Source organism: Hyperoodon ampullatus, assembly GCF_949752795.1.
Source record: "Hyperoodon ampullatus genome assembly, chromosome: 1".
In the NCBI taxonomy this organism is placed as follows: domain Eukaryota; kingdom Metazoa; phylum Chordata; class Mammalia; order Artiodactyla; family Ziphiidae; genus Hyperoodon; species Hyperoodon ampullatus.
Window position 1 is genome coordinate 2,303,267 of NC_136914.1, and position 24,375 is coordinate 2,327,641.

Genomic DNA, 24,375 nt, shown 5'->3' on the forward strand with positions numbered 1-24,375 from the left:
CTTTCCTTTAATCAAATGAAAAGAAGTCCTCTGTCTTCCTATTCTGCAAAAGGAATGAAGAAAAACCAAACAGCAAATTCTAGAGTTGACTTCTCCACAAACCTTAAATGTGGCTTAACAAACACAAAGAAACTCAACATTTATACACAGTGCTCCTTTGCAAGGAAGTAACAGACACATCAAACATTATTTGAAAGGGGCTTCTTTATGGATTTATGTACATTGGTTGAATGAGGATTACTGTATCTGAGAAGGCACATATCTGTGATTTAAGGCTTAACCGGTATTGTTACACATAGAAGTCAATGAAAGCTGTCTAGGAATTCACTTCTGTCAAAGTGGAACTTACCCAAAAACTAGCTTTCCAAGCACAGAGTTCTACTCTAGAAACCATGGAGAATTTCTATTCCCAAGTCTACCTGTCAAAAAAATTCTCTTAAGCAGGTTTCATTATGAATCAAAGAAATGGCTAACATAAAGGCTCCATGACTTTGGGTGACGCAAATTCGTAAGTTCAAAAGCCTCACAGAAATGACAGTGTGATTCCTGCGTCTTTAAGAAAAAGTCTTAAACAAAATTATAATGGTACAGATTCATTTCTAAAAAGGCATCTGCCACAACTCCACAAGCCAATCAGTCATTCACTAGAGCTGCCACCTCTCTGTGGATGCTGCAGGAACACCATATAATTTTACTCTGCAAAATAGTTTCTTTTTTCTTTAAGACAATACATGAAAACGAATCTCTTAAAGATATTTAATATCTTCATATATAAAATATCTGATGTTGATACAAATCATGTAAACCTCCCTTCGGAAAAGGTACAACTGGTCCTCATTTGCAGGACCCAAAACCTTGAATTTTTATCTTGTCAGTGCAAATCTATATTAAGTGTTTTCAAACTACAGAAATAGCCATCAACCCTCAAAATACAAAAGGATTTCTCAAAAAGGAAAATTATTGTGTTTAGATTATAGAAATTATGTTTACATTAAAACCACCCACCTTCCCATAAAATTTAACAGTTCAATTGTTAAAGTATGAAAAAAGGGAAAAATTAAAGCTGTTTGTGCAAGAATCACTACAATCGTTGTCACCCTTTCCCTCTTCCCCCAACTCTGCTTAACTCTTATTAGGTTTGTTTAGAAATATAACAATGTGACTTTCTCTTTTTTTCCAGGTGTGATTTTACTGTTCTTCAAGCCAAGACGGGGTGTCCACTCCAGGATTTTTCAATTTGATATGGAACTGTTTAAGTGTCTGTTCAAGCTGCTTCTGATTCCCAGCAAAGTAAGCGGCAATGGCATTGTGGAAAAGGACCAGCTGATTGTGTAACACTTTAACCTGTGAACAGGGCAGAGTCACAAGACCGAGCATTAACACCAATGACAATGAAATATAAGGTGACTTATTACATGTCATAATGAAAGAGCATATCTCTCCTCCAGAAAAGTTGTTTTGACAAAGTATTTCTCACACACCGATTGTACATTGCTTTGTAAAGTCACTGAACCTTCAATGAAGGTTCTTAACTTCCCTGAAGGGAACAGATCAGTTTACGATGCTAAATATGTACTCTCTTAACCATTTTCAAACATTATTGAGCTTACTTTAATTAAACAAATCATTAGATCCCCCTTCAAACTAAGTATATTCAAAATCAAATTTTGAAGAGGCAAAATTATACATAAATAATTACTATATGATACATGCTCTATACCAAGTATGGACATCATTAAAGCCACACTTTATGTAAAACTGAGTAGGCTGGATACTTTTAAATACCGCACTTCTCTGCGAAGATTGAAGAAGGATGGCCAAGAGTTGCCCAGAAAGCCAATTAAAGTTCATATGCCTCTCAGTTACTTTCAATTGCTTATTACTTCTAATGATATCAAGAGTTTATTGATTTATTGATTGATTGATTGATCGCGGTACACAGGCCTCTCACTGTTGTGGCCTCTCCCATTGTGGAGCACAGGCTCCGGATGCGCAGGCTCAGCGGCCATGGCTCACGGGCCCAGCCGCTCCGCGGCATGTGGGATCCTCCGAGACCGGGGCATGAACCTGTGTCCCCTGCATTGGCAGGCGGACTCTCAACCACTGCACCACCAGGGAAGCCCAAGAGTATGTTTTAATCAGGTAACACTATCTCTATGACTCTTTTAAAGAAATCAGCAAAGCATCAAAAAGAGTTTATGAATGAAGTGTTTCCTGAGGTCTTATTTATAACTGCAAATTGTTCAACAGTAAAGTATAAAATACACTCTAATTTACCCATCCAATGCAATATTCATTAAAACTGAGCTTTAATCATTTTTAATAATGTAAAAACATCTGATATATGATGCTAAGTGAAAAACTAGGATTATAACATATACGATGTGACACCTGTGTTCACTGTTAACATATATGACATGACACCTGTATTCACTGTTAACACACACATGCACAGTCTCTCTAGCCACTTCTTCATCCATGTACCTCTATAAAGGAAATCACACTAATATATTTATAGTAGATATCTCTGATTTGTAAAGCCTTTATTTTAAAAATTAAAATGTTATAAAAATGGCATATGCTCAAGATTATAAAGTAAAATCTCCTGATCCATGCTGCATTTATTCTCTCTCCTCGCCTGAGAGAAGCACTGTTAACATTTTATTGTGTATCCTTTGAGAAATTTTCTAGGCTTATATACAATATTTAAAAACATAAACGGATTGCACCATGCACACTTTCAGTAACAGATGTTTACTTAAAGTATCTTAGATAACTTTTTATTCCATTCATTTGTTCATTCAACAGACCTTAAGTACCTTCTAAGTGCCAGGCACTGTTCTAGGAGATACAGAAAGAAATTCCTTCCCTCACCAGCTTACAGTCTTGGGGTGGAAAAAGGAGGAGGTAGGCAGGAAACCAAATAAGTACTGACCCCAGGGAATGAGTATCTCAAGCCTTGTGAAGAAGCTGGGTTAACATTTAGGGCATCTGGAGCTGCTGATTCAACTAAAGCTGTTTAAAAAATAAAACGGATTTTTTTCCTCTTTCTCTGATAAAGATAAGAAAGTTTCTGGCAGGGAGATAGTTTAAAAGGGCCAGAGACTAAAAATGTCTGTACAAACTAAAAAAAATACCTTGAATTCACCTGGTCAGAAATTTAAGGCCTGCAACCTTCCTAAATGAAAACCTTTGGTACCAGGTACAAGGATGACCACAAAAGCTGATGCATAACACTATGCACCAGGCACAGTACTAGGGACACAAGGATACAAGGCCAAGGCAGAGTGCAGTAAAAATGATGGTTCATATGATACATGGGTAGTAAAAATACATCTTGTTAACTTAAAAAAAATAAAAAAGGCACTTGTGGGGAGAAGAGGGTTTCTTCAAGAAAGGTTGAAAGAGAACATCGGGATGGGAGAACTCTAACTCCCCTGCCCTCTGGGGCTGAGATAAGGTGGGGGGGCATATTTCAAAGGATGATGAACCTCCACCCAGGGGCAATTATTAAGGGAACAGGATAATGATAGGAAAAGCAGGTTTCTAGAAGGCAATTAGGAGGTGAGCAAAGTATATTATTATAATGACTGTTACAATAATGGCCCCAACCACCCCTCTCAATCCACACTCTTGGGGAGGCTTCTACAATGAAAATAAGCTTGGCCTGTAACTTTAGAAAATGAGGCCTGATAAGCAAGGGCTGGCGCTCTGGGACTGGTGTCGCCACGTTGTGAGAAAGCCCTGTGTAGCCTCCCTTTGGGATGAAAGCCCACGGGGACAGAGGCCCAGTCATTCCAGCTGCTCCCAGTGCCCAGCAGGCACTGTAGTTGAAAGAGAAACAGGAAGAATCCACCTATCCCATACCTAGGCAATGGTGGGAAATAATAAATCACTGGTGTAACAGGCCACAAAGTAGTGGGTGTTTCATTATGCAGCAAAAGAGGTGCATCCCTGAAAAAGGTTAAAGGGACTTCCCTGGTGGCACAGTGGTTAAGACTCCGTGCTCCCAATGCAGGGGGCCCGGGTTTGATCCCTGGTCAGGAAACTAGATCCCACATGCATGCCACAACTAAGAGTTCACATGCCACAACTAAGGAGCTGGTGAGCCGCAACTAAGGAGCACACATGCTGCAACTAAATAAATATATAAAAAATAAATGTTTATTACATAAAATAAAATAAAATAAAGGGACCTCCCTGGTGGCACAGGGGTTAAGAATCCGCCTGCCAATGCAGGGGACATGGGTTCGATCCCTGGTGTGGGAAGATACCACATGCCGCGGAGCAACTAAGCCTGTGCGCCACAACTACTGAGCCTGCGCTCTAGAGCCCGTGAGACACAACTACTGAAGCCCGCACACCTAGAGCCAGTGCTCCACAACAAGAGAAGCCACCACAGTGAGAAGCCCATGCACCGCAACGAAGAGTAGCCCCGGCTTGCTGCAGCTAGAGAAAGCCTGCGTGCAGCAATGAAGACCCAACGCAGCCAAAAATAAATAAGTAAATAAATAAATTTATTAAAAAAAAAAAAGGAAAAGGTTAAGAATGTGCTTTCCTAGGAATGAATGAGGGTCTAGAAAACAATGAAAAGGAGGAAAATCAGAGGGAGGAGGGCAGGCCTAGAATGAAGAAAGGCTAAAACATGGCCGTGATACAGGAGAGAAATTAATTGAGAAAGCAGCTAGGGAACAGAGACTCAAACAAACAAGCGACGCAAAACTGCTATTAACCAGGCCCAAGACCTAAGTGCAGTTTAAGAGTACATACAGTAACTTTGAGAACTTTTACTTCCAGTTTTCTGGGAAGAGGTGCATTAGGCATAGTTGATACTGGTCACAGCCTCCCCAAATTTTTATTTGTTATTCACCTAGGTCATTAGTAAAATATCCCCATTACTAGTACTGTTCTTTTATAGAAATTACCAGAAAGAGCTCTGGAATCAGGAGGCACGCGTGCCAGTCCCAGCTGTACCACTTCCCAGTTTTCTTTGTGACACCAGGCACGGGTTACTTCTAACTTCACTGGCCAAGGTCTTTATCCGTTTATCAGGGATGCCATTACCAAACTGCATTTGTAGTGCTGTTGTAAGGGTTAAATGAAATGAGATACTACCTAGCAGTGTCTGACACAGGATAAGTACTCATTCGATTTCAGCGGAATTTAAGTTTACCTAGTTGATGGTTAAACCTTCAAACAACATTGACTTTTTTTAGTAAAATAAAATTTCATTTATTTAGAACCCCCTGATTTGGAACTTATAAGAAGTAAGATTGTGATACTGTGATTTATAATGAGAAGTAAATATTTGCTCATCCCAATCCAGGCACAGAGCTCCTAAAACCCTTGTTAATTTCCTAAGTGATAAGAGCCTAGGAAGCATCTTCTGTTGTAATATTTGGTCTCTGGTTCTGTTCCTGAAATAGCCCCAGAGCTATTAAAGGTGAATAGTGTCTTCTGTTATTCACAACAAGCCCTTTTCAACGGCACCTGCCTTTATGTTAATGAGGAGATTTTTGGAAAGCCCCTAGATAACCACAGCTTGGGGCTGGTTGCCAGGGGAACTAAATTGTGATTAGAGGGTGGGAAGTTTCACCCTCACCCCCACCAACCTCAGGACAACGATTTAATCAGCTGTGCCTATGCAATGAAGCCTCCGTAAAAATCCCTACAGTGGGGGGTTTGGACAGCTTCTGGGTTGGCTGACCCATCCACAAGCCAGGAGGGTGGTGCACCCCTAGCCCAATGGGGACAGAAGCTCTTGTGCTGAGGACCCTTCCAGACCTTGCCCTATGGACCTCTGCGTCTGTATCCTTTAATATTTTTTGTAATGAACGGGTAATATAATAAGTAAACTGTTTCCTGAGCTCTGTGAGCTGCTCTAGGAAATGACTGAAGCTGAGAAGGGGGTTGTGGGAACCTTCGACTTAAAGCTGGTTGGTCAGAAGCACAGGTGATGACCTGGACTTTCGAATGGTGTCTAAAGGTGGTGGTGAAGGGGGTCCACAGTGTCAGAAGTGAACCGAATTGTAGGACACCCAGCTAGTGTCCAGAAGATCAGAGACTTGGTCTGTGTGTGGGAAAAACCCCCCACACACCTGATGTCAGAGAAGTGCTGTGAGTGAAACAAGAAACATAGAGTTTTTTCCTTTTCAAAGATAGAAGCTGATGTGAAGTCTACCTTTGCGCAGTGAAAAAAAGGTGTGTGCTAAGCAAATAAATTTTGTTGACAAGAGTGCATGAACACGGTTTATCAACACTGCCTGCCTTGACAAGGCCTTCAATCCAAGGGCAGAGATGCTGCAGAAGGAATTCCTTTGCCTAATGGATCACCTCAGAAGAACCTTTAAGGGTCCCTTTACAACCCCATGATTCTGTGCTTCTAAAATGAACACATTTTTCAAGCAACAAGAAGGCACCTAATTTCTGCCAAATTATTCACTGGTTAGCACCATTCAGGTTAACAGTATTACACTAAAAATTTGTTCAAACATTCTTAAAACAGACTTCCACTAATTCACATTGACTTCTTTCTCTATGTCTAGACAGAAAAGTTTTGTGTTGCAATCACTTTAAAAACAAGCTTTAAAATGATAAACTGATTTGTGTTAAGTATCTACTAAGAAAACGTCAAATTATGCTAATTAAAGTTATAACCAGTGTTCACCTTACATGAATGGAGTTTGATTTCAGGACCAAATCTCTTTCCTGTAAGTCACTAGAGTCAATGAAAATTACAGCTAGAAAAAAGAAGTAAAGTAAATTATTACAGGCTAGTTCGCATTTGATTCCTATTCACATAAAAATGTTTTCTAAAACTGACCTGTTCTCAGTAACCTCTACCAGTGTGAATGAGTTTCAGGTCTCTTCTGGAGAACAGACTGTCAAAGACTGGTCAAAGGAGAGCTCTGAGGGCAGTGCATTTTGACAGAAGGGTGGAAAAGTTTCCAGATGACCTTAGGTATGAAGTAACTTCTTCAAGATAAAAAGTCATAAATTATGACGAAAAGATCGATAAATTCAATGACTTTGAATGTTAGAATTTCTATTCACCCCAAGATTGAAAAGACAAGTTACCAACTGGGGAGAGGGATCTGCATTACAGGGGCTGACGAAGGGTACACATCTAGAAAATGTGAAGACCTCCTATACACCGAGAACCCAACTGAAAAGAGCAAATAACATGAACGCCATTTTACAGCAGAGGAAACAGGAGTGGCCAATTAAATCTGAAAGGACTTCCAGTCTCATTAGAAAACAGGAAAATGCAAATGTAGACTGATGTGGGATGGTATTTTTTACCCTCTACATTAGAAAGACTTAGTAAGAACTCTTATACACTGCTGATCAGTGTATAAATTTGTACAACTACTTTTGAAAAGTTTGGCATTAACTAGTAAAATGAAAGATGAATATATCCTATGGAGCAGTACATTAAGATACAGATATAATGATATATATATGTCTCTCTCTCTCTATATATATATCGATATATCTCTATCTGTATCTATTTCTCTCTCTCTCTCTATATATATATATATAAAGGCATTCCGGCCCCTAGAGTAATGCCCAACACCAGATCCATGGTAATATTCATTGAGTGAATGAATGTAGGTAACATTTTAGGTGCGGTATTTTTTTTCTCTGAATATATCTTTATATATATATCTATATATAAAATAGATAACCATCCTGCTCCCTACATAACCCCTATTCTGAGTTTTCTTTTTTTGAATTTATTTATTTTTTTATACAGCAGGTTCTTATTAGCTATCCATTTTATACATATTAGTGTATACACATCAATCCCAATCTCCCAATTCATCCCACCACCACCCTCCCCCTGCCACTATCCCCCCTTGGTGTCCATACATTTGTTCTCTACATCTGTGTCTCTATTTCTGCCCTGCAAACCAGTTCATCTGTACCATTTTTTTAGGTTCCACATATATGCGTTAATATACGATATTTGTTTTTCTCTTTCTGACTTACTTCACTCTGTATGACAGACTCTAGATCCATCCACGTCTCTACAAATGACCCATTTTTGTTCCTTTTTATGGCTGAGTAATATTCCATTGCATATATGTACCATATCTTCTTCATCCATTCGTCTGTCGATGGGCATTTAGGTTGCTTGATGACCTGGCTATTGTAAATAGTGCTGCAATGACACTGTGGTACATGACTCTTTTTGAATTATGGTTTTCTCAGGGTATATGCCCAGTAGTGGGATTGCTGGGTCATATGGTAATTCTATTTTTAGTTTTTTAAGGAACCTCCATACTGTTCTCCATAGTGGCTGTATCAATTTACATTCCCATCAACAGTGCAAGAGGGTTCCCTTTTCTCCACACACTCTCCAGCATTTGTTGTTTGTAGATTTTCTGATGATGCCCATTCTAACTGGTGTGAGGCTGATACCTCATTGTAGTTTTGATTAGCATTTCTCTAATAATTAGTGATGTTGAGCAGCTTTTCATGTGCTTCTTGGCCAACTGTATGTCTTCTTTGGAGAAATGTCTATTTAGGTCTGCTGCCCATTTTTGGATTGGGTTGTTTGTCTTTTAAATATTGAGCTGCATGAGCTGTTTATATATTTTGGAGATTAATCATTTGTCTGTTGATTCGTTTGCAAATATTTTCTCCCATTCTGAGGGTTGTCGTTTTGTCTTGTTTGTAGTTTCCTTTGCTTTGCAAAAGGTTTTAAGTTCCATTAGATCCCATTTGTTTATTTTTGTTTTTATTTCCATTACTCTGGAAGGTGGATCAAAAAAGATCTTGCTGTGATTTATGTCAAAGAGTGTTCATCCTTTGTTTTCCTCTAACAGTTTTACAGTGTCTGGCCTTACATTTAGGTCTTTAATCCATTTTGAGTTTATTTGTGTGTATGGTGTTAGAGAGTGTTCCAATTTCATTCTTTTACATGTAGCTGTCCAGTTTTCCCAGCACCACTTATTGAAGAGACTGTCTTTTCTCCATTGTATATCCTTGCCTCCTTTGTCAAAGATTAGTTGACCACAGGTGTGTGGGTTTATCTCTGGGCTTTCTATCTCGTTCCATTGATCTATATTTCTGTTTTTGTGCCAGTACCATATTGTTTTGATTACTGTAGCTTTGTAGTATAGTCTGAAGTCAGAGAGTCAGATTCCTCCAGCTCCATTTTTTTCCCCATAAGACTGCTTTGGCTATTCGGGGTCTTTTGTGTCTACATAAAAATTTTAAGATTTTTTTGTTCTAGTTCTGTAAAAAATGCCATTGGTAATTTGATAGGGATTGCACTGAATCTGTAGATAGCTTTGGGTAGTATAGTCATTTTCACAATATTGATTCTTCCAATCCAAGAACATGGTGTATCTCTCCATCTGTTTGTATCATCTTTAATTTCTTTCATTAGTGTCTTATAGTTTTCTACATGCAGGTCTTTTGTCTCCCTAGGTAGGTTTATTCCTAGGTATTTTATTCTCTTTGTTGCAATGGTAAATGGGAGTGCTTCCTTAATTTCTCTTTCAGATTTTTCATCATTAGTGTATAGGAAGGCAAGAGATTTCTGTGCATATTAATTTGGTACCCTGCAACTTTATCAAATTCATTGATTAGCTCTAGTGGTTTTCTCGTGGCATCTTTAGGATTCTCTATGTATAGTATCATGTCATCTGCAAACAGTGACAGTTTTACTTCTTCTTTTCCAATTTGGATTCCTTTTATTTCTTTCTCTTCTCTGATTGCTGTGGCTAGGACTTCCAAAACTATGTTGAATAACAGTGGCGAGAGTGGACATCCTCGTCTTGTTCCTGATCTTAGAGGAAATGCTTTCAGTTTTTCACCATTGAGAATGATGTTTGCTCTGGGTTTGTCATATATGGCCTTTATTATGTTGAGGTAGGTTCCCTCTGTGCCCACTTTCTGGAGAGTTTTTATCATAAATGGGTGCTGAATTTTGTCAACAGCTTTTTCTGCATCTATGGAGATGATCATATGGTTTTTATTCTTCAATTTGTTAATATGGTGTATCACATTGATTGATTTGCGTATATTGAAGAAGCCCTGCATCCCTGGGATAAATCTCACTTTATCATGGTGTACGATCTTTTTAATGTGTTGTTGGATTCTGTTTGCTAGTATTCTGTTGAGAATTTTTGCATCTATATTCATCAGTGAAATTGGTCTGTAATTTACTTTTTTTGTAGTATCTTTGTCTGGTTTAGGTATCAGGGTGATAGTGGCCTCATAGAATGAGTTTGGGAGTGTTCCTTCCTCTGCAATTTTTTGGAAGACTTTGAGAAGGATGGGTGTTAGCTCTTCTCTAAATGTTTGATAGAATTCACCTGTGAAGCGATCTGGTCCTAGACTTTTGTTTGTTGGAGGATTTTTTTTTTTTTAATGTGAATTACAGAGAGTGTTTTTTTTTGTTGTTGTTTGTTTGTTTGTTGCGGTAAGCGGGCCTCTCACTGTTGTGGCCTCTCCCGTTGCGGAGCACAGGCTCCAGACGCGCAGGCTCAGCAGCCATGGCTCATGGGCCCAGCTGCTCTGCGGCATGTGGGATCCTCCTGGACCGGGGCACAAACCCATGTCCCCTGCATCTGCAGGCAGACTCTCAACCACTGCGCCACCAGGGAAGCCCTGTTGGAGGATTTTTAATCACACTTTCAATTTCATTACTTGTGATTGGTCTGTTCATATTTTCTATTTCTTCCTGGTTCAGTCTTGGAAGGTTATACCTTTCTAAGAATTTGCCCATTTCTTGCAGGTTGTCCATTTTATTGGCATAGAGTTGCCTGTAGTAGTCTCTTAGGATGCTTTGTATTTCTGCAGTGTCTTGTAATTTTTCCTTTTTCATTTTTAATTCTATTGATTTGAGTCCTCTCCCTCTTTTTCTTGATGAGTCTGGATAATGGTTTATCAATTTTATCTTCTCAAAGAACCAGCTTTTAGTTTTATTCATCTTTGCTATTGTTTTCTTTGTTTTTATTTCGTTTATTTCTGCTCTGATCTTTATGATTTCTTCTGCTAACTTTGGGTTTTGTTTGTTCTTCTTTCTCTAGTTCCTTTAAGTGTAAGGTTAAAATGTTTATTTGAGATTTTTTTTGTTTCTTGAGGTAGGCTTGTATTGGTATAAATTTCCCTCTTAGAACTGGTTTTGCTGCATCCCATAGTTTTTGGGTCATCTTCTTTTCATCATCATTTGTCTCTAGGTATTTTTTGATTTCCTCTTTGATTTCTTCAGTGATCTCTTGGTTATTTAGTAATGTATTGTTTAGTCTCCATGTGTTTGTGTTTTTACGTTTTTTTCGTTGTAATTGATTTCTAATCTTATAGCGTTGTGGTCAGAAAAGATGCTTGATATGATTTCAATTTTCTTAAATTTACTGAGGCTTGATTTTTGACCCAAAATGTGATCTATCCTGGAGAATGTTCCATGTGCACTTGAGAAGAAAGTGTAATCTGCTGTTTTTGGATGGAATGTCCTATAAATAACAATTAAATCTATCTGGTCTATTGTGTCATTTAAAGCTTCTGTTTCATTATTAATTTTATGTTTGGATGATCTGTCCATTGGTGTAAGTGAGATGTTCAAGTCCCCCACTATTATTGTGTTGCTGTCGACTTCCTCTTTTATACTTCTTAGCAGTTGCCTTATGTATTGAGGTGCTACTATGTTGGGTGCATATATATTTATAATTGTTATATCTTCTTCTTGGATTGATCCCTTGATCATTATGTAGTGTCCTTCCTTGTCTCTTATAACATTCTTTATTTTAAAGTCTATTTTATCTGATATGAGTTTGCTACTCCAGCTTTCTTTTGATTTCCATTTGCATGGAATATCTTTTTCCATCCCCTCACTTTCAGTCTGTATGTGTCCCTAGGTGTGAAGTGGGTCTCTTGTAGACAGCATATATATGGGTCTTGTTTTTGTATCCATTCAGCGAGACTGTGTCTATTGGCCGGAGCATTTAATCCATTCACGTTTAAGGTAATAATTGATATATATGCTCCTATTACCATTTTCTTAATTGTTTTGGGTTTGTTTTTATAGGTCCTTTTCCTCTCTTGTGCTTCCCACTTAGAGAAGTTACTTTAGCATTTGTTGTAGAGCTGGTTTGGTGGTGCTGATTTCTCTTAGCTTTTGCTTGTCTGTAAAGCTTTTGCTTTCTCTGTCAAATCTGAATGATCCTTGCTGGGTAGAGTAATCTTGGTTGTAGGTTCTTCCGTTTCATCAGTTTAAACATATCATGCCACTCCCTTCTGGCTTGTAGAGTTTCTGCTGAGAAATCAGCTGTTAACCTTATGGGAGTTCCCTTGTATGTTTTTTGTCATTTTTCCCTTGTTGCTTTCAATAATTTTTGTCTTTAATTTTTGTCAGTTGGATTACTATGTGTGTTGGCATGTTTCTCTTTGGATTTATCCTGCCTGGGACTCTCTGCACTTCCTGGACTTGGGGGCTATTTCCTTTCCCATGTTAGGGAAGTTTTCAACTATAATCTCTTCAAGTATTTTCCCAGGTCCTGTCTCTCTCTCTGTTCCTTCTGGGACCCCTACAATGTGAGTGTTGTTACGTTTAATGTTGTCCCAGAGGTCTCTTAGGCTGTCTTCATTTCTGTTCATTCTTGTTGTTTATTCTCTTCTGCAGCAGTGAATTCCACCATTCTGTCTTCCAGGTCATTTATCCATTCTTCTGCCTCAGTTATTCTGCTACTGATTCCTTCTAGTGTATTTTTCATTTCAGTTATTGTATTGCTCATCTCTGTTTGTTTGTTAATTCTTCTAGGTCTTTGTTAAACATTTCTTGCATCTTCTTGATCTTTGCCTCCATTCTTTTTCCGAGGTCCTGGATCATCTTCACTATCATTATTCTGAATTCTTTTTCTGGAAGTTTGCCTATCTCCACTTCATTTAGTTGTTTTTCTGGGGTTTTATCTTGTTCCTTCATCTGGTATATAGCCCTCTGCCTTTTCATCTTTCCTATCTTTCTGTGAATGTGGTTTTTGTTCCACAGGCTGCAGGATTGTACTTTTTCTTGCTTCTGCTGTCTGCGGCTATCTAAGATGCTTGTGTAAGTTTCCTCCCTATTCTGCATTTTGCTTATCATCCCTATTGTTTTTTCCTTTGTAAAAAATTATATATACATATATATATATATATATATATATATATATATGTATATATATAGGCTGTGTTTGGTCCCACGGCATGTTATCTAGTTTCTCCTATTGGGAGAAAATATGTGCAAAACATATCTGGCAAAGAACCTGATGCTAGAATATACAAAAAATTCTTACAAATGAATAAGGAAATGACAAACCCAACGAAAAAATGGGGAAAAAATCTGAACAGGCATTTCACCAAAGAAAATATACAGATGGCAAATAAGCACATGAAATGACCAACATCTTTATTTATTAGGGAAATTCCAATTTAAACCACAATGAGGTCTACTACACATCCCCAGAATGGCTAAAATGAAGGGTTAACCATACCTTATTGGTGAGGATGTGGAGCAAATTGTTCTCTCATATACTATTGGTGGAAATGTCAAATGGTACAACCATTTTGGAAAAGTTTGCCAGTTTTTTAAAAAGTTAAACATGCACCTACTATTCCCATGTGTATGTATACATACAACCTGGCTATTCCACAACTAGGTACTGACCTGAGAGGAATGCATTACATATATTGTTTTGTGTGTATACCAAATACTTTTTTAAAAAGAAAGAAAAAAAAAGGAAAATAATGAAGCTTCACTTGTTTCAAATGTAGTATAAAAAATAAAGCCTATAAATGAGTAGATAGATTTAAAAATGAAACTAAATTAGAAAGTTTCAAATAATCTTTCTAGTTTCTAATTCTCCTAAAGCCATAAGTCAGTTCTGTTTATAATCGAGACTTTCACCTTTGCTTGTAGATTCTAAAAGTAATACACCTCAGAGAATTCAAGGGAAACTCCTATCTGGCCCTAAAATATGATGTTACAATCCTTACAAACTGGTATGTGATGCATTTTGATTCTTTGGAAAGCACACGTAAGTAAAATTTCCTTCTCTAAAATGCCATTTTCCTGATTAGGAACAAAGCAAATCTACCACAAATAAACCATTTATTAAATTTCTATTTTCTATGTCCATTAAGTAGATAACCTTTTTCTTTGCCTGTAGAGACTCTTGTTAACTACAGAAGGAGGCTGATATAGTTGAAGGAGAATGAAAGATTCAGGAAAATTGGGATCAACTCCCATTTCTGCCTCAAGTTAACCATATGAACTCTTTTCATTTGCATAATGAAGAAACTGAGAGTAAGATCATTTTTATGGTTCCTTTCTACTAAAACTTTCTGAGAAAACTGCTTTTTAAATAGAGGTACACATATATTTGGAAACTCAAATGGCTCTCAAAAAGCCATTCTGTTGAAAGGCTCTGTTTCAGTAGAAAAACATTATTTCTATTTATTTTTAAGGACAGAAACTGGCACTTCTATTAGAGATGTATTAAATTTAGCTGAAAGTTTATGTACCAGTTTATAAACACTTTTCCCTGTTATTGAGTTATTTTTTAAGGTTTTCATGGTAGTAACCTACTTGAGTCACAGAGTAATTTTCCACCTACTAGTATTATTTGGCCTTTCTTGTTTTCCAATTTCAGATGACCCTTGGCTCCTGGAGCAACAGAGCAACTAAAGGGCTTCTGTATTTTTCGTAAGAAATTCTAATAATTTTTAGAAATAGGTTCTAACTAATTACTCCTTTTCGGACCACAAAAAATTTTTGACTTGAATTTTAACTCCCAGTGTTTTAGAACTTGGAGAAGACAAGGACCTCCCTGGTGGTGCAGAGGTTAAGACTCCACACTCCCAGTGCAGGGGGCCCGGGTTCAATCCCTGGTCAGGAAACTAGATCCCACATGTATGCTGCAACTAGGAGTTCGTATGCCACAACTAAGGAGCCCACAAGCTGCAACTAAGGAGCCCACCTGCCACAACTAAGACCTGATGCAACCAATAAATAAATAAAATAAATATTAAAAAACAAAAAGAATTGGAGAAGACAGTAAAAGAGCACAGGATTTGATTCATGTACTAAACTGCAGAGAGCGGTTACAATGGCCTAGAAAGTTAGAGAGTCAGAAAGAAAGTGGGAAGGGCATCAGACCATTTTTAGCTAACCCTACTGCTGTCAACACAAGTCAGAGTTCCCACCCCCTGACAGTCGACAAACCTAACACAGAGACACACTTCTTCTTGTAGCTGAGGGGAGCTTGGGAGCCCACCACCCAAGCCTCAAAACGGGGCCATTAGCTGTATTTAAAATGGTCCCCCACTACCCAGTGAAACTTAATCCATGGGAAATAAAGGAAAGAGGATGCTTTTTAGGACTGAATTCTAGTTTTCACAACAAAATAATACAATACCCATTTTCACAAAAACATTCTCTCGGTAACTGTGAGAAGGTTGATGTGTAAAAGCCTTTTAAAGTATCTGCACTTCAGAGAAGTTCCTGGAATAAAGAGAGCCTCTGGGGAGTCACAGCTTTTCAATTATAATTATGGAAATAAAATATAAAATTTCATTGTCACTTTCATCTCAGAAGCTGTTTAATACCAAAACAGACAACTTATCTCATTTTTCTATTAACACTGATTATGTAAGTGTTATCCTAGTATGAGTTTTAGTTCTGGTAGTAGTCCTCAAAATCAGATGCAAATTTAAATAACAATGGTAAGTTGACTCTTTTATCTAATCAAACCATTACTAAATCAAAAATAAAGGTAAATTAAAATAAACGAATAAATCAGTTCTCAACAGGAGTATACTTTCTAAATTAAATGAATTAAAAACTTAGAATATTTTGCTTTTCTACTTATTTTTTTCTCTTAAAATTTTTTTTTTCTATTTTTTTACTCTAATTATTATTATTATTATTACTTTTGGCCATGCCACGCAGCATGCAGAACTTCCCCACCCAGGGATCAAACCCACACCCCCTGCATTGGAAGCACGGAGTCTCAACCACTGGACGACCAGGGAAGTCCAATCTCCACTTATTTTTGACTAATTTTAATTTGCACTAGGGTCTGTACTCATATAATGTATTCAATGCAGCTCTGACTGATAGGCTACAAAGAATCTTCAGAATGCTTTGGTTATTAAGTAAATACAAATCATTACCAATAGAGGAAAAATTAAGAAACATTAGAAAAGCAGTTGCAATACAATTTTAAAGATAATTTTTGTAACCTTGGTAATGATACTGTGCTGTTGTCACTATATATAATAAGCAGTTTTAACAAGACTTAAAAGTATTATTTTAAGTATTTGGCTTGTCTATCAGGTTCACTTTACTAGGCTATCTGGCTTTTTAATAAACATCAGTCTGGGAGGGCTTCCCTGGTGGCGCAGTGGTTAAGAATCTGCCTGCCAATGGAGGGGACATGGGTTCGAGCCCTGGTCCGGGAAGATCCCACATGCTGCGGAGCAGCTACGCCCGTGCGCCACAACTACTGAGCCTGCGCTCTAGAGCCCGTGACCCACAACTACTGAAGCCTGTGCGCCTTGAGCCCGTGCTCCGCAACGAGAAGCCACTGCAATGAGCCTGCGCACTGCAACGAAGAGTAGCCCCCGCTCGCCGCAACTAGAGAAAGCCCACACACAGCAATGAAGACCCAACACAGCCAAAAATAAAAGTAAATAAAATAAATTAAAAAAAAGAAAAAAGATCAGTCTAGGAAAGATTCTGGTTTCTCAAGTAGAACTGGCTTGAGGAGAGAGATGAAGAACATAAGGTGGGGGGAAAAAGGTCAAACCCTGCTTTTAGGAGAAGGGTAAAAGCCAAAATGTTGGAGGAAATATTTTAGGGTCATTACACTTTTTCAATTTACTTCTATATTTATGCTATGAAATCATGAGAAGTGATAAGCATACAGTATCAAAGAAACAGCCAAGCATTTTTGGTAGACTATTCTTTGATATGGTGGGTGACACTAACTTTTGTGAAGCACTTTCTGTGTGACAGGTAATATGTTACCCTTACATCTTACATCTTCTGTTCTCTCCATGTTATCATTAAAAAAAAAAATACAGACTCAGAAAGTTAAGTAACTCACCTAAGTTTTAGATAGGTAGGAAGCAGATAGGCTGGATTTGGGGAACTTAGGAATGTTTATTCCAAGACTGGTCCATGTTCTTTCACCTATTCTAACCTGCCTCTATTCTACATTTTAGAAAGCTTTTAAACAAAGTTTGAAACAAACAAAAGAAGGTATAACAGATCAGCTAAAGGAAGGGTAGAAATGTAGAAAAGATATATTTAAACCTCCTTCCTATTTTGTCTCTGGTCCTGAAGTTGCATTTAAACCACCTCAGGACAAGGATCTAATGCAAGGGTTGGAACAGATAAAAGTTAATTCTTTCTAAAATTATGAAGAATAATGCAATATTAAACTTTCATATAATAAAAAACTTTCATATAATCTTTCCATAATTACAGAGCAGGAAAAAAAATCTATATTGAGCTATTTATGTATGTTATCTCCTAACTTTAAAAAGGTTTAAAGTGGTTATAAGGATAAATAAAACATGACAGAAAAGCAGATTTAAAATAGGAGAAGACAGAGGTAATATTTCCTGTGGTGAGATGATGACAGATTTGACCAACTTTGAAAACCTAACATCAGAAACAGAGTAATTTAGAAATATACTAAATCACTGTGAACTCAATTACTAAGAACTTTCATAAAGACCTACCAAACAATGAGCAACTCAGATCAGACACAAGCAAAACCACTATAGCAACATCTGGTGAATGACTGAAAATATACCATACAATACTTTAACTGTTAAAGGGCAAAACAAACTTCAGCACTGACTAATGACACACAGAGACAAGCTGAGGTTTTAAACAGAAACTGGGTAAGAGAAATTTAAGAGCAGAACTGATAGATGATGTCAAGTGGATCACACTGAAAACTTTCTCCTGCTGATACAGCATGTATCAACAGAAGATAAATACCACTTACAAAGTTATTGACTAAAAAACTTAGTGTTATTTCATAGGCATCAAAACCATAAAAAAGTACTTTATTTCTACCAAATGAACTTCTTTCCAAATCAAATTTAGATTACATACCTTTTTATCAAAGACACTGAAGTAATTTTTTTTTTTTTTTTTTTTTGTGGTACGCGGGCCTCTCACTGTTGTGGCCTCTCCCGTTGCGGAGCACAGGCTCCGGATGCACAGGCGCAGCAGCCATGGCTCATGGGCCCAGCCGCTCCGCAGCATGTGGGATCTTCCCGGACCGGGGCACGAACCCGTGTCCCCTGCATTGGCAGGCGGACTCTCAACCACTGCGCCACCAGGGAAGCCCTGAAGTAATTTTTTTAAATGAGGTAATTTCTAGTTAAAAAAGCTATTAGTTTGAATATATTTACAATTGTTAAGTTCTTCAAAGTACTTATTGGCTCTTCCAGTAATTATATAAAATAGGGCTTTATATTAAGTGTACAACAATACTGGGGCAGTACCTTGGCTTAAACATGAAAGGGAAAGCTGGAACAAAATCATTCTTTCTTTTTTTTTTTAATTAATTAATTTATTTATTTATTTATTTTTGGCTGTGTTGTGTCTTCCTCGTGGTGCACAGGCTTCTCATTGTCGTGGCTTCTCTTGTTGCGGAGCACAGGCTTTAGGTACGCAGGCTTCAGTAGTTGTGGCCCATGGGCTCAGCAGTTGTGGCTCACAGGCTCTAGAACTCAGGCTCAGTAGTTGTGGTGCAGGGGCTTAGTTGCTCCGCAGCATGTGGGATCTTCCCAGGTCAGGGCTCGAACACATGTCCCTTGCATTGGAAGGCGGATTCTTAACCACTGTGCCACCAGGGAAGCCCACAAAATCATTCTTTAGTAAGAAGTCTCCAACCACTGATATGTAAAGAATTAATTCCTTTCTTTACTCCCAACTATTTAAAAATGTATAATGATATGCTTTCTCTGCCCATCATTGATCTTTTTCCAGTAAGTAAGAAACCAGAAGAGTTACAGCAGGAATGTATACCTGTCTTGGCCTTTTATTAGGTTTGTGAAGTATAATTTTATTACTTTGTAATAGCTTTGGAAATGCTTGTCATGAAAGCAGCTACCAGCTGAAAAAGAGAAGCACTAACAGAAATATGGGAGTGGGCACTGGGAAGGGAGTGAGAAAAAGGAGAGACAAATATGGAGGTGGAAGAATAGATTTTATTTTTCTAACTCACTGGGATGGTTTCAACAAATCACTGACAAGTGGGTTTTTTTTAAAAAAAAGCATCCTGTGAGTTAAGAATGGCAGTTTTGTTTTGAAAAGAAGATAACTGATGAAACGCAATCTGTAAACGCCAGTAACAGTGAGTCACAGCACCACGCCTTATCATTTTTTATCCAATGGTACATTAAAATTCTCAACGCACAAGTTTTCTCACCCTTAGCAAAAATGCCTGTTGGCCCTTCTGTTCTATGGCTTTACCACGTTAGCTAACTCCCTGTCCTCACCCTTCCCTCCAAGAGCTCCAGGTTTAGATGTGACCAACATGGCTTCTGTTTTCCAACGTTATCTCCAATCTTTTCCCTCCAAGCCTTTCTTGGAGCAGCATTATAACATCATTTACTTAACTAAAAGCAGGGCTCTGGAGTCAAACAGATCTAGATTTGAATCCTGGTCTGGCTGTGAGACTTTGGGCAAGTTACTTAACCTCTCTGGACCTCAGCATCATCATCTGTACACTAGTATACGATCATCTAGATCACAGATTATAGATATACATATAGATATTATATAAAATACTTACAGAAAGCTTCCTCTATATGCAGATTACTTAAAGGTCAGTGTCCATCAGTTCACTTACTGTAGGAAGGGAATGCCCTAAATATGTATCCATGGAGCTTACCTCTAGGAGAAGAAACAGACTAGCAGGCATTCACAGCACAGTATGATTTGTGCTCTAACTGGAGAAAGCCCTGGGCACTATCGTAATACACAGGGGAAGAAAGAAAGAAACTTTGCTCGAGGAAATATTAAGTAGCAGAAATCATTCCATTTAGCATCTGAACTCCTAGTTTAAAATTAATTTAGGTCCAGAGGAGTAGTTAAGGAACTGGGTATTTCCTTTCATTAATTAGGTGACCCAGTTCTCACTGGCCTTTGGACACTGGGCAACAGGAACTTACAGATAAACCAATGGCCAATTCAAATTCATCTTTACATTCACGAAATAGTTTTCTTTCAGAAGTATGGTTCTGTTATTTTATCTTGGAAAGCTAACTTTTTTTCCATCTTATACAGCTTACAAAATTCTCATCCCATGCACTTAACAGCTGTTTATAAACTTAATGGAAAAGCTTTACTAAAATTTGTTATTATAAAACCATTATTTTTCCTAAAAAAAATCCATAAGCAGCAATACTATGTTCTGCTTTAAGAACAGAACAGAAAATATAACAAAAGTTTACAAATCATTGAAACATATGATCCAGGATTTCTTGAAGACTTTTTTTCTGACCTGTTTCTGCCAGTGCTCATGTTCCTCATTCTGTGTGGTCCTGTTCAAGTCACACTGCCACCCAGCCCAGCAAGTACTTCTAGCCCACACTAAGGTTTTCTTTCTTCATCAAATTCTTAGGTTTCTTCTTCCTCATGCTTTACTCAGCATTTTGTATAGAATAGATTTTACTAAATGTTCTCCATTAGACTGTAAGTTGCTTGTCAGCAAGCTTGTCATAATACCATTATACAGTATTTCTTTAGAATTAGGCATTACAAATAGCCCAAAGCACGCTATTTGTAATGCCTAATTACATACATATATATATGTAATTTAGCATATATAGAGAGAGTCAACAGGAAAGCACTGAGTCATTACTGAAAGGACTTCAAGGAAAGGTGAAAAAGAACAATGCAAAGTCAAGTTCTTAAACACTGCTGGTATCGTCTGAGATTTTACTAATTAAAGGGCTTACTTTTAAGTAAATCTCAGAGACTGTAACTACTAGGAGCTAAAAAAAAAGTGCAGTAATGCCACCGCCACCAAAACCAAGGTGGAGTATCAGTGATCTGTTCAAATCTCACACTGGTTGCTTACTTAAAAACTCACCTTTATCACAAAACCTGGCAAACTGACTTGGGTGATACCCAAGGCCGGCAAAATAAGTGAAATGTGGATCTGAGACATACACAGTACCAACCATCTAACAGAACAGAGACATTGCAATAGTAATGGTCAAGAAGTTAATTTTTTTTTTTTGGGGGGGGCTGCATTGTGCAGCTTGTGGGATCTTAGTTCCCTGACCAGGGATTGAATCCGGGCCCCCTGCAGTGGAAGCATGGAGTCCTAACCACTGGACCACCAGGGGATTCCCAAGAAGTAAATTTTAATAAGTGAATCCTATAAACTCAAAGTGAAAGGACTGAACAATCCTCTCCTCTATAAGATAAACAACAGAAAAATGAACCTATCCTCCAAATGAGTTGGTCACTTATGACCAAAAGGGGTCAGAAAACACAAGTACTTTAAATATAATTGCCAAGAAACAGAACTAAGTCAAATATATAAAAACAGCAACTCATGATTATACAGCTATCCCTCTGGAAGGCTTTTAAATCTATTGTACAAAACACCTTTCTTTCACAAAAACTGCATGCTGGAAATCTTAGCACAACCAACAGAGAGACTGTATGAACTGGTCAGCTGGGTGTGCTCTCTCCTGCATTCACCAGCTGAGAACTGCAAATCACCAACCGACTCTGGATAGATATGGCTTGGTTGATGTTAATTTCAAAATCAACCCACAACTCACAATTCTTTTTGGTTGCATGATTCATATAAAGATAGTTAACTTCTGCCTCTTTTATAGAGAGAGAAAGAAGACAATGCAAATCACAGGCAAATTTTTCCTGCTCCACGTGTGTTCAGAAAGTTTTAAAGGGACCTGGAAGTCAAACCACTAAAAACAGCAAACATGGCAGCATACAAGAAAATATTTTCTGCATTAATGGAAGGCACTATCACATAATTTCTAATCTGTCACATAAGATGAAACTGTTTTTCTATTCTTTCCAACACAGAATCAATCATTTGATTTTAAGCTAAGAGGAAAATTATAGGTTATATAAATATGTATATTAAGCTATGCTTGAAAGATAGAAATCGGGACTTCCCTGGTGGCACAGTAGATAAGACTCTTCACTTCCAGTGCAGGGGGAATGGGATCAATCCCTGGTCAGGGAACTAGATCCCACATGCATGCCGCAACTAAGAGTTTGCATGCCACAACTAAGGAACCCATGTGCCACAACTAAGGAGCTGGTGAGCCACAACTAAGGAGCCTGCCTGCTGCAACTAAGACCTGGTGCAACCAAATAAATAAATAAATATTTTTAAAAAAAAAGAAAAAAGAAAAACAGAAATCTAGTTGAGTCTTTTTGAAAACAGAAGGTACACTATTTTAAAAACAAACATTTTCTATCTATACCTATTTTCCTTTCTTTTAAAAATCAAATTTTATTCTTTCAATAGGTAGGATCAAAATTGAAAGGACACAAAAAGCATATAATGAGAAGTCTCATTTTCAGTCCTGTCTCCAAATACTCTGTTCCCCTTGTAGGTAAAAAATTTTAATTAGTTAATTCCTTTGGTTTTTCTTTATGCAAACACAAGAAAATATGATTATACATTCTTATTTCCTTCCTTTCTCACAGAAAAGGTTCTGTACCATATACACTGCTTTGCACCTTGCTCTTTTCACTTAATAGTATGTTCTGAGGATCTTTCTATCAATTGCATCCCTTTTCTTTTTTTTTAACAGCTGAAAAGTATTCTGTTGCATAAATGAACCACAGTTGATTCGACTAGGCCTTACTGCTGAACTGTTTCAGTTGTTTCTCATCTTTTGATATTACAAGTGACACTGTGATGAATAACCTGTATATAGGTCTTTTCATCCTTGTGTAGGCCTGATCTACCAGTCCAGCTTCATACAGAGCTACTCTCCCCCATTCTCCTCATATTCTGGCCTCACTGACCTTCAACTGGCTTTTGCATATTCTATTCCTTCCTCCACACACCTTTGGTAACTCCTCTCCATCCCTTTGGATCCTCAGCTCCAATGTCACTTTCTCTACCACATCAAGCCAAGTCCCCTTTGTATATTCACAAGACCCCTCTATTTTCCCTTTACAGCACTGATCATGGTTTGTATTTCTGTAATTATTTGTTTAATGTCTATTTCTCTTACTTGACCAAAAGCTCTATGACAACAAGGCCATTATATTTCTATTACTTAACCCTGTGACTGACATGAAAAACAATTAATGAATATTTGCTGAATAAAGGAATAAAATGTCAAAGGTGCCAATTACATCAATCTGTTCTTAGTATTTTACATGTATTTCTGTTTTACCTTGTAAGTATCTCTTGAAACCTTCAGTTCATTCCACTTTCACTAACACTAATCCAAGCTCCCATTATCTCTTGTCTAAACTCCTATATTCAATCTTAGGTTCTACTAAAATCTATGCACCATTTTTAAAACCGGTCATTTGCCAGGACTTCCCTGGTGGCGCAGTGGTTAAGATTCCACGCTCCCAATGCAGGGGGCCCAGGATCGATCCCTGGTCAGGGAACTAGATCCCAAATGCATGCCGCAACTAAGAGTTCACATGCTGCAACTAAGGAGCCCACCTGCCGCAACTAAGACCCAGTGCAACCAAATAAATATTAAAACAAAAACAAAAACAGACCCATCATTTGCCAAGAATTCTCTCAGTGGCTTCCCACTGATATTCAAATAAACTTTTCCAAACATGGTCTATAAGGCCTGCATCGTCTGGCCGTTTACCTCCCACACCCTGCCATTTCTGCCAGAAATACTCTTTGCTTCTCACTTTACCTGGTTAATGTTCAACATCACATGGAAGCCTGAGCCTGAGCACTCACTGGTCACGGCCAAAATTTTACATTTATGTTTTGGTGTGATTTGATCAGTGTTGTTTCTTTAACTAGGCTATAAACTCTAAGGGTTGAATTTTTTTTTACTTTTGCTCACTGGGTATCACCAATATCCAGAACACTTCCTGGTACAGAGTATAATACTTGATAAATGTTTGTTAAATGAATGAAAAAAAGAACAATAACAACATGAGATTATATCAAATTACATGATTAAATACACTGAGGAATTAAGTGTGGAAGTAGAGTTGCAGGACTAAGGGACTGTTTCACAGGATCCAAACGTAGGTAATCATATTTGGCACAGTGTTGAGGTTGCTTACTGTATTTACACATCTCAATCCATAAATATTTATTTTTTATTTAGAACCGGGTGCTTTTACCTATAGAAATTAATTTCACTTGATTTATG

At 37.8% G+C, this 24,375-nt stretch overlaps 1 protein-coding gene across 2 annotated transcripts in view; it reads right to left on the reverse strand.

Moving 5' to 3' along the window:
• Positions 1–1,188: 1,188 nt before the first annotated feature.
• Positions 1,189–24,375, reverse strand: part of ARFIP1 (ARF interacting protein 1) — a gene marked incomplete at both ends in the record, with an annotated part of 80,825 nt that continues 57,638 nt past the window's right edge. For both annotated transcript variants that reach the window (XM_079698590.1, XM_079698591.1), the window contains one exon: positions 1,189–1,344. In XM_079698590.1, coding sequence (XP_079554716.1) covers positions 1,189–1,344 — 156 coding nt within the window. The remainder of the gene's footprint in view (positions 1,345–24,375) is intronic.